The sequence below is a fragment of the Pollachius pollachius genome (assembly GCF_949987615.1).
Source record: "Pollachius pollachius genome assembly, chromosome: 5".
NCBI lineage: Eukaryota > Metazoa > Chordata > Actinopteri > Gadiformes > Gadidae > Pollachius > Pollachius pollachius.
In genome coordinates, this window is record NC_136938.1 from 6,285,227 (window position 1) to 6,296,478 (window position 11,252).

Consider the following 11,252-nt stretch of genomic DNA (forward strand, 5'->3'; position numbering starts at 1 on the left):
ATCCCAGATTTGAGGATCATTTTTCGACAGTCGGCATTTGAATAGGAATCAAGTGAAAAGCTGCGCTTGGAGATAGATTACTACATGCACACAAGTGCAAATAAGGTCAATTAGCTTTGGGTCTCATTGGCATCCAGAGACCAATGAGAGATCATTAATTATGATGGATACATGATGTGGAGATGCTTTGGCATGTCTTTTGCGAAATGTGGAGTACTATGACTCGCTTGTTGACCCGTGACTTTAAGAGTAGTGCCTTTCTGGATCAGACGTGATGTTGAATAGAAATGTAATCGCTTGTTGTTTCTGTCTACACAGGGTGCTCCACCCCACACACAGATGTAAACACACACTCACACAGACACAGATGTACACACACTCAGACAGACACGGATGTACACACACTCAGACAGACACGGATGTACACACACTCAGACAGACATGTGCACACACTCGGACAGACACGGAAGTACATACACTCGGACAGACACAGATTTACGCACAATCAGACAGACAGACACACACACACACGCACAAACACACACACACATATACCGTGAGCACTTTGCCAGTGTTTTTTTTATCTTGGGGGAAACAAAATAAATTGGTGTTTGCAATTCTTTCCTATTTCGCCTTTCTCTTCGAACGCACACACAAACACAAACAATACGCATACTCACCATACAAACACAGCAGGCAGGGAAAGAATATAGGGATGAGAAAGATGACGGGGGGGGGGGAATGACATGCGGTGACGGGGGCGAGATGGCGGCCATGTTGTCATGTTGTGATCCGTTATGGGCTGACAAGAATAAGACGCCACAGACGCACATCAACTCCTTTCCCCTTGGGTCAGTTTCCATGGAAACGCTGTCTTTCGCTCATACCCCGCGCACACGCGTGCCAACACGCACGTACGGTGTTCGTAGTTGAGCATGTGTGTGTGTGTGTGTCAAGTGGGAGCTGTACGTATGTGAATTAAATACAATAATAAGCTAATTGCCTAGCTGTCTTGTGTGAGGTTCTGGGAAGAACGCACACTACAGCAGAACAATTGTGTAACTTCCAGGCAGATAACAATTGTCAATCAACCTGAGAAAGATGTTTCTTGACTCACGGACGTTAGTGAGCCTTCTCCCGATTTCTATTTGAGGGAAAGCAACCTGAACTAAAGGGCAAGACCTCGGCGCTCAGTCGGTCTGCTCCCCAGTGGACAGGAGGGGAAGAGAGGCCCTCAGTGGCCGGATATAGAACTGCAGAGGATTTGAGTCAAGCACAAAGTACATATCAGGCGGTGGTTTTTCTTAACATTCTTATCATTATATCCCCTCGATTTGAAAAAAGGTTTTATTTTTGTATAATAAAAACCATGTCCCCGCATAAGTCGTAATAAAAGTAACAAAAAATGCATGTTGATTAATAAGGGCTGGAGTTACACACCCAACCATGCCTTAATACTTCCCCTGTGTACCGGGTGGTTGTCATGTGTGGCTGCCATCCCTTTGTCCCGGAGCTTCCGCTAATGCAATGAAGAGCGTCAGGGCCGCATTGTCCTTCTAATCTATCTAAGCGGATTGATAGCAGCATGCAGGGATGTGTAATGTGATATCCGTTCGCTGCTGTTTGAGGACCAGGGAGCCGTAGGGCCCTATTCTCCTCCTCAATTTGTTCTGCGATCACAGCGCCTGGCTGTCCTTGCCATGGTTGCCATGTTGGAGTCCAGGTAATTAAGCATTAGCAGCTGATTAGCCAAATGTGATGGCGGGAAAACGTGACTGAAGAATATATGATGTGGGTTGTGCCAGCTAGCTGGGAGCATTCCATTAAAAGGCTTGACTATAATGTACACCTTCCTCCAAACCAGGAAATGTATTCTATTGGAATAGTATCTTAAAAAACTGAAAAACAGAGGCTGAAATGGCTTGAGAGGCAAGACAGTGAGTGACTCTAAATAGGCTGTTTCAAAGATAAGGGCGCTTTTAGGTCGCTGTGTCAAACAGAGACGTATTCGGAATGAACCCTACTTGAACCAACTATTCCCACCCTCCGATGACATTTACCGCCGCCGGTGCGTTTGAGCCACGGCGCCCCGTGTCAGAACCAATGTGTTCACTCGCTCTCTCCGTTCATCCTCAGCTGGTGCAATGCTCTCACTGTGATACGGTTGAGAAAGCACAGCTTTTTTTTGTTTTTGTTTTTCTACACCCCACTTGTAATCAGGTTCATAATCACAGGTCTCTCTTTGGTAAACTAGGCAGGGTCCTGGGTGGTCGCCATGGGAACTAGAGAATCGCTTCCTAGGTTGACCTTGACTACTTTTTTTTTAAAAAGACTCCCTTAATGATCGACTACCTTCTCTCATTCAGGGATTTGCATTGGTGAGCATGTGCGCGTGTGTGTGTGTGTGTGTGTTTGTTTGTGTGTGTGTGAATGTAGCTGTGTGTCTGAGAGCCTTGTAGCCATGTGTGTACAGTGGCGTTCCATCGATTCATGCCTCACTCTTTGTGTACATGACCTTCAGCCAAACGTTTCACACAAAGTGTGCGTGTGTACATGTGTGTTTGTGTTTGAACAACATCCCTACTTCACTCCAATTGTGATGGGCTTGCAGATGAATCCGCTTGGATCGCAAGTCAGCCCTATTCATGCAATCTGTGAGAACATTCAATCTCTCTTCTGTGTATTTTGATGTCCACAGATAACATGTGATTCCATTCATTTTCTGTATGATTCCATCGAATATAGTTTGAACCACGACTTTCTTCCTCTGCCCCCCCCCCCCTCAGTCCAGTTCGACGGCGTGGACAAGCCCCGCGGCTCGCCCCCCAGGGAGGCGAAGACCCGGCCGCCCCAGCGCCACTCCAGCGGCTGTCTGGTCAACACCAAGATGACCGCGCTGGACCACTGCAGCCCCTCCCAGGGGGAGCGCATCGACCCCGGCCTGCCCCTGGAGAACCAGTTGTGAGTCTCAGGGTTCAGGGACCGCCGTAGACTCAAGCTAGAGACTGCATGTCTGGACTCAAAGAATCCATAGTACAGGGGCTGTGTGTGTGTGTGTGTGTGTGTGTGTGTGTGTGTGTGTGTGTGTGTGTGTGTGTGTGTGTGTGTGTGTGTGTACATATTGGTGAGTGTGTGTTCCTGTGTGTGTGTGTGTGTGTGTCTTCTCCTCGCGGAGGGATGTGTGTGCGCGTCTTTTACATCCGTCTGTGTGTGTGTACATCTATTTTTCACATTTGTGTGTGTGTGTGATGTTTCTCCTCCATTGGAATCATTGGATGCGTAATCCTTTTCACCGTGGATTAAAAGGCAGAAAACGGGGGGTTGGAGGATTTGCTAAACGGTTCCCAATGTTTTCTGCTTATCGTGTATTCTTGGGGGTTAGCCCAGCCGCTATGGGAAGGGTCTCTCTATGAACCCGGGCTAGGTGGCGCTCTCCGGCCCGTTGATGAGCTCCATCCCTCTTCATTTTCATTTTCTTCATTTCTCTTTTCAGCTGGTACCACGGGGCCGTCAGCCGCACCGACGCTGAGTCCCTCTTGAGGCTCTGCAAGGAGGCCAGCTACCTGGTGAGGAACAGCGAGACCAGCAAGAACGACTTCTCCCTGTCCCTCAAGTAAGACACACACACACACACACAGGCACACACGTGCACGCACTCACACACAGGCACGCAGGCACGAGGACCCACAGGAACACATGCATGCTGACACAAACACATGCGCAGACGCACGTATTCGCAGACACACACAGGAATGCATGCACACACACACACACACACACACACACACGCAGACACACACACTCACACACAGGCATGCATGCACAGAACACACACACGCAACACACACACAAACGCAACCAAACGCAAACATTGGGACATGCGTTCAAACACACGCGCACACACACACATACAAACAGACACACACTCGGAAAGACAATCACACGCACAGACACACAGGCATTCACACGCACACATCATTACTCATAATCATTACTATGGATGCCTACAGGGCGAACATGTCTTCCTCTGCTGTACCGTCAGTCCCTCGTATCTGTTCTCCACGTGTGTGTGTGTGTGTGTGTGTGAGCTCTAGCGACGGAGGGCTGTGAGAAACGAGGCAGAGCGCGGCGTCCGCACAATCAGGAACCCGATGAGATAAGCAAATCTCGCAAATGAAAACATAATCATTCTAGCATTTTTCTAACGCGTCAACAAAAAGATTAACGCAGCAAATCTATGAAAACAACATTAGGCAATCTGGGGTCCCGATCGTCGTACGGATGGCGGTTTGGTTCGTGCGATTGTGGCGCAAATTAAGACCGAGTACGATTGAGTTGAGTTAGCCCTCGTCTCCTTCCCGCTCTGCAACACACGCCGTAGTGCGGCCGAGCCCCTGGGCTAGACGTTACCCCTCGCCTGCTGACTCAGCCCCCTCAGTATGGTAATGGACCTCACCTCCCTCACCCCATCTCCCCCCCTACATGCCCCCCCCCACCCACCCACTGTATCTCCCCCCTCCTCCCGGCAGTGTCCGCCCTCCACCCCAGACCGCTCCAGGTCTGCTGATGCGACGCTAACTCGGTTAACCGCGCCCCTTCTCTCTCGTGACCCCTGACCCATGGCGCTGGCCAGCAGGGGGGGGGGGGGGGGGGGGGCGGTCAGAGGCACTGCTCTGATTGGTTTAGCCCTGTCTGACATTTGGGTGGAGGTTACTTTTCTGCACCATTGGGACAAATCCGCCCCCGTGGTGCTGTCATCTCCGATTGGCTTGACATCGCGGCCCAGGGCGGGGGGGTTGGAGGGTGTGGAGAGGGGGGGCTACCTGAAGGTCACGACCCCGGCTGCAGACCGCTACTTTACAGTTCCTCTACAAATCCCTTCGTACACATTTCGGGCCCCTCGTAATTTCCTCGCTGTAGCACAGAGACGACGAATGATGTGGAATCTGTTTGATGCGATTTTGTTTCGTTTGTCTAGTTAGATTTTCAAGGCACGCTCGGTGACATAACATCAATAAGCTCCGCGTCAGACATAAACTTGTGTTGTCAAAACGCGTTTATTACAGGTATCACATTTTTGGTCAAAAAGTGTAGCTCTCTTGGAGTGGAACGATAACACTGGCCCCCACTGGTCCACTGGTTCTCCATACCGGTCCCGTTCTTCTCCCTCTTCTGTTTCGCTGTGTTTCCACGTGACAGACAGGCCGACTCTATGTCTGGGATTCGTTTTTGAACCACCCCTCTGCCTGCCTGCTTGACTGATCCGCTGAGTCCCTGTCGGCTGGACTAATTGCCTTGTCCTGAATGCCCGCGAGCACGGCTACGTGACACATCTGCCTGGTTAACCGACCCAGGGTCTGTCTGATCCCCGGAAGTGGTAACGTCATTATCTTCACGACTGCGTAGTGTCATTACAACACAGGCAGGGCCAAAATCTTCCTGTATGATGAGAAAATCCTACGGTATAATGGCTGTATTCGCTTGTCAGGTGTAGTTACAGTACCGTATGATAAGTAAATCGTACGGTATAATGGCTGTATTCACATGCTAAGTACAGTTACAATATTTTATTATCTGCATATCATATCCTATGAAATACTTAAAACACCTTATGGTATCATACGGTATCGTAACTGTATACACACGTGGAGTACAGTCTGGCTTTGCGTGCAACCAAAAACAAACACTGAGCCAGCAAGCCGATGACGCCGAGCGCCTTGCTCAAAGGCACCTCTGCGGAAGTCAACTTCCATAGGATTTGAAACAGCGGGGAGAGATGCTAAATCGGCATCAGCGAACCGCACGCCCCTGACCTTTCGGCCATCTTAGTATTATCCAACGCGCAGGAAACGACTCAGGTGGAGACGTGCCCCCCCCCCCCCCCCACCGGGCACCCTGACAGCCTGGCTAGGATGGGGGGTGCGGGCGGGCGGGACTCCGGCTGGCCTGCCTCACCTCAGTCGGGGGGGGGGGGGGGGTAGGGAGCTGACCTTTAACGCCAGCCGGCCGCTCTGCCCGCGCCAACCGGCTCGTTGACCCCCATGGAGCTCCAACCCTTACGGCCGGCCTGCTTAGCTTGGCTGGACGATAAGGTCACACACTGGGGGGGTGGGGGTCCTGACGCGAAGGAAGATGAAGGGGGAGGGGGGGGGGGGGGGGGGGGGGCGATGTTGTCGACGGGCGACAAGAGAGTACACAGAAGTCCTGGTGGGCTTCTGTGTGCGTGCTGGTCGGCGCTGCCTGTAGGTTATCTGTTGTGTGCTGTGTGTGGTTCTCACGGCACGAGCTTGCGTGCCTGTAAAACATTACTCAGGTGTTTGCGGTAGAGGCCCGAACAGGAGTTTGTTGACAGAGGCCATGGCTGGTGGGAGGTGGGGGAGGTCAGTCTGATAAGGCCCCGCTGAACTCATCAGCGGGGCCGATCCATGGGAACCACACAGCCGGTCGCTTCAGACAGGAGGCAGTCCAGGGTCACGGGCAGCAGTGCTCCTCTCATTCCACGACAGAGACCCCCCGGCGAGGCCTGATGTGGTTCTCCCCGGCGAGGGCAGCTCGTGAAATGCATAAGAGCACACGGCGATGTGTTTGTGTCGTACATTGTTGATGCCGAGGGACTCGGCTGACACCCACGCCTTCAGATGTATTTACAACCTGGGGGAAAACCGGGCGGGTTATCATCTATCTCTCTCTCACTGATCTCCCTTTATCCTTCCCTCTCTGTCTCTTTCCATTTATCTCTCCATCTCCCTTCCCATTTCTCTCTCCTCTCTCATTTTCTGTCTCTTTCAATCTATCCTTCCCTCTCTCCCCTCTTCATCCTTCCCTCTCTCTCCTTTTTCCTCTCCCTTTATCTCTCCCTCTTTCTTCATCTCCCCCTCTCGTTCTCTCTTGTAAAGCCGTATTGTAATAGCAGAGGAAGACATGTTCCAGCCACATTGTTCCTCAACCTCTCCCTCTCTCAATCAACATATTGACAACCTTTCTTCAGACTTTCTTCTTTATTTCTTACTGCTTATTTTTACCCATTCCTCGCTTTGTCTCTCTCTCTCTCTCTTTCTCGCTTGCCCTCTGGCTCTTCCTCCACAAGAGCTAGGTATGTGCTATTATTTTTCTTCCTTTCCAGCTCATACACCACACACACACACACAACTAATAACATGGTGCTCACTGCAGGTATGAGGACAAATTCTTCTTGCATCACCGCCGACCAAACAACATATATAACACACTGTTAATAATGGAGTGGAGCAATGTCCTTGTTCAAACAGAACTGATGGACGCTGCTGATGTCCCAGACACGAGGACAACAGACACACTGCACAGCACCAATGGCTCTGTTCCCTTCCCCGAAAGCCAAGTTGTTTGATTCTGATGTATATGTTCACACTATAGCTGCATCGCGCCACAATGTAATGCATCAAAGGTAGGCGCTAAGTTATAAGGCCTCAGAGCACAATACGGTTTCACCCAAAGTTGTAGACCGCAACACGCAGGAGAATAGACCTCCCCCGCCCCCACCTCCCACTTAAACTGAATTATGATTCCACAATAAATGTCAACAAACCGATGAATGGCCTGTCTGCTGGGAAGCAGCCCCACATTTAAAATTAAGATCTATCTCTCCTTTCTTCTCTCTCTATCTCTCTGCGCTCTGCTCTCTGCTCTCTCTCTCTCTCTCTCTCTCTCTCTCTCTCTCTCTCTCTCTCATAGTTGTCTCGGTGTCTGTCTCTGTTGGGCTGAAACCAGATAAGCCTAAACAAAAAACAGCCCGATAAGAAGCGCTGACTGGGGAATCAGCCGGGACTCTAAAAAGGCTGCCAGTGATGTGTTTGTCTTTTTAAAGTGAATGTCTGTAACCTAAGGCCTCTTTTTTCCGTGCGTGAGCATTCATCACTCGTACCTCTCGCGGAGCCGACTAAAACCTAAAGCGGTTCCGCCGTCGCTCTGAGACTAGGCGGCCGGGTTATTCCCAGCTCTCGGGGTATCGCGATGATCTGGGCCTGTAATGGCTTCTTCTGAGGCAGGAGTCTGAGGCGCGGAGACACGCGATAGGTTTGTTTACATCTCTTTTTATTGCCCAGACGGCCTGCAGAGCTCTCCCACGGTGCGCCTTGAACAGAAGAAAAGTTGACAAAGTCTCGCATGACGGGTGTGCTGTCGAACACGTTGCTTAGTGTTGCTAATTTTAACATTTTATTTAAAGGTGCAGTCTGTAGGATTTACTGGTATCTATGATTGACTTGGTGGAAATGAAAAGCGAATATTCAGAAGTGGATATAAGAGGCGTTGTATTTTGGTTACCTAAGAATGAGCCCTTTTATATCTTCTTAGGGAGTGGGTCCTCTTCCACGGAGCCCGCCGTCTTGCATCATGTTTCAGTAGCCCATACAGTAGCCCATACAGTAGCCTATAAGGGACAAACGGCTCTAGGAAGACACATTTTTATAAAACGCTACCATAAATGCTGATATATTTTTGAATGAACTAAATAATAATCTCCTACACAATGTACCTTTTAAGAAGAATTCTCTAACTCTGAAATGTATGGAGTCTTCCCCCACCCACAAGATCGCTGATTGGGATCCACATTACCGACTCAATATCAATTGATTTTGATAGTTCTGAATGCTTTTTGCGGCAGGAACAAATGGACTCAACGATACATAATACATGAATACAAAGTGGTGCATAAAATAAAAAAATAGAGTAACAGGAATCCATGGTATTGATGGATGTCTCCTAAATGGTGTGTGTGTGTGTTAGTGTTAGTGTTAGTGTGTGCGTGCGGGTGTGTGTGTGTGTTAGTGTGTGCGTGCAGGTGTGTGTGTGTTTGTGTGGTTATCTTTGTGCTCGTTTCATCCTACGCCCGCGTGATGAAGCACTCTGCATATAATTAGGAGATAAGTTAGCATAGGGCTCGCTCTGCTCATGCTAAACATGGCTCCGAGCCTGGTTCCTGCTCATGTTGACCTCCCATACCCGACACTCACACAATCAAAACACCTAAAAAACAACCTCCTCCTCTGTTAGAATACATTTTGAATCACGTCCGGTCTGCATCGCTAGCCAATGTTCACCGGGAGATGGACGTGATTGACGGCAGAGGAAGCAATCATTGCCAACTTTTGCAGCAAGCGAGCGTCAAATAAAACCCAGAGAACGTTTGACAGGTCGCCGATAATCATCTGGAATAACCTGAGAGGAGTCGATCCCGGAAGAAACTCACAGAAACTCACAGGAAGCCTCCCCCGCATCCTGCAGGCTGGGATTACCTGCCTCAACGTTTTACCAACTTCTTACAAGATAAACGTCCGGGAATCCGCCGAACATCTTGTACTGAATGTTGACATTCCTGCTCTCCACTCTCCGCCGCTGCACAAGCGATGTCTGCGCCCGTGGAGGGTGTGCGGCGCAGATAACGCTGACGGGGCCCATAAGTCACTGGGTGGGGGGGGGAGGGGTTGACTCTGATGCTGACCTGATGTGTCGTGTTGGTGAAAAGGAGATGGTGATAAATGGGGCGCCTCAGGCTCTTCCTCCGCGTCTCTCTGCTCTTTAATTGAAGTGCGGATCTTTTTTTTTTTCTTTTTTTACGACTCCTTATCTTTTCTCCGCATTCTGTCCTGAGTGTGTGCTAGACCTTTAGAGAAGCGTCTTCTACAGAGCGCGTGGTTTGGGAGCATCGGGGAGGACAGGAGGGAAGTGAGGTGGCGCGGTAGAAGACACCGGCGCTACCCCACCGTGCTTATTGATTCCCTGATTACTAGCTATTGATTGTTTTTGATCAGCTCTCAGCGAAGCCCTTTGATGGCGCTGACTTGTGTGATACTCTAAACAGGAGCCACTGAACGCAGTCATTAGCCGGCATTAGGGCACACTTCCCTGAGGATGACGCAGCTGTAAAACATGAACGCACACTTTAATATCTGCACTTCTATTAGGCGGCAACTACTCACAAATTATAACATACCAGAACTATATTAAACCATATCTTTGAATGAATTATGTCACTTTATTCCATCTTTCTCTTTCCAGATCTAAACTAAACTATTTCCTTCCCTCTCCCTCCCCATTCGCCTCTCCCTCTCTCTCTCCCCCACCTCCTCCCCCTCTCTCTCTCCCACCTCCCTCCCCTCTCTCTCCCCCACCTCCTCCCCCACCTCCTCCCCCTCTCTCCCACACCTCCCTCCCCTCTCTCCCCCACCTCCTCCCCCTCTCTCCCCCACCTCCTCCCCCTCTCTCCCCCACCTCCCTCCCCTCTCCCCCACCTCCTCCCCCTCTCTCCCCCACCTCCTCCCCCTCTCTCCCCCACCTCCCTCCCCTCTCTCCCCCACCTCCCTCCCCCTCTCTCCCCCACCTCCCTCCCCCTCTCTCCCCCACCTCCTCCCCCTCTCCCAGGAGCAGCCAGGGCTTCATGCACATGAAGCTGGCGCGCACCAAGGAGGGCAAGTACGTGCTGGGGCAGAACAGCTGCCCGTTCGACAGCGTGCCGGAGATCATCCACTTCTACTCCAGCCGCAAGCTGCCCATCAAGGGGGCGGAGCACATGTCCCTGCTCTACCCTGTGGCCATCAGGACACTATAGTTCCACAGGGACGCCCCCCCCCCCCCCCCAGCTAGACGTCAACACAGCAATCACCCCCCCCATCACCACCGACCCTCTCATCACCCCGGCTGAGCTCACTCGGACCACTTCTCCACTTTATGGTCACCCTCCTCGTCCTCCTCCTCCTCTTCGTCCTCCCCTTACACCCCCTGCTCCTTCATGTCCTCTTCGTTCTGTGATGGGTGGAGGGGGGAGTGGAGCTGGACAGAGGTGTGTGTGTGTGTGTGTGTGTGTGTGTGTGTGTGTGTGTGTGTGTGTGTGTGTGTGTGTGTGTGTGTGTGTGTGTGTGTGTGTGTGGGTGGGGGGCTATACAGGGACAGTGAACTCCAGAGAACTGCCCGGTCTGCAGACCCTGCGGCCCCGATTACAGCCGCCTGCTCACCCCCCCCCCCCCCTCCCCGCTCCGGTTAGCTCATGCCTACTTGTCACAGAACTCGTTTTATTTTTGTATTTTTAAGTACGTGTGTATATATATTTTTTTAATTTATGACAGACCTTCCTCCCTTCATAACACCACAGCCCGACGAGTCAGATGGCCATTTCCCCCCCATCCCCCCCCCGCTCTCGTATGAAACCGTTTTGCTTGTTTGTTTCACTCTCCTTAGCACTTTACACTCTCGGGGGGGGGGGGGGAAGCGCTACGGCC

General features: G+C 51.0%; 1 protein-coding gene across 2 annotated transcripts in view; it reads left to right on the plus strand.

Annotated features, from left to right (window-relative positions):
- shf (Src homology 2 domain containing F) overlaps positions 1-11,252 on the plus strand; it is an 81,011-nt gene that overhangs the window by 68,213 nt on the left and 1,546 nt on the right. For both annotated transcript variants that reach the window (XM_079736269.1, XM_079736270.1), the window contains 3 exons: positions 2,787-2,961; positions 3,494-3,613; positions 10,399-11,252. The exon at positions 10,399-11,252 is cut by the window's right edge and continues 1,546 nt beyond it. In XM_079736269.1, the coding sequence (XP_079592395.1) occupies positions 2,787-2,961; positions 3,494-3,613; positions 10,399-10,585 (482 nt within the window). In that variant the 3' untranslated portion in view covers positions 10,586-11,252. The remainder of the gene's footprint in view (positions 1-2,786; positions 2,962-3,493; positions 3,614-10,398) is intronic.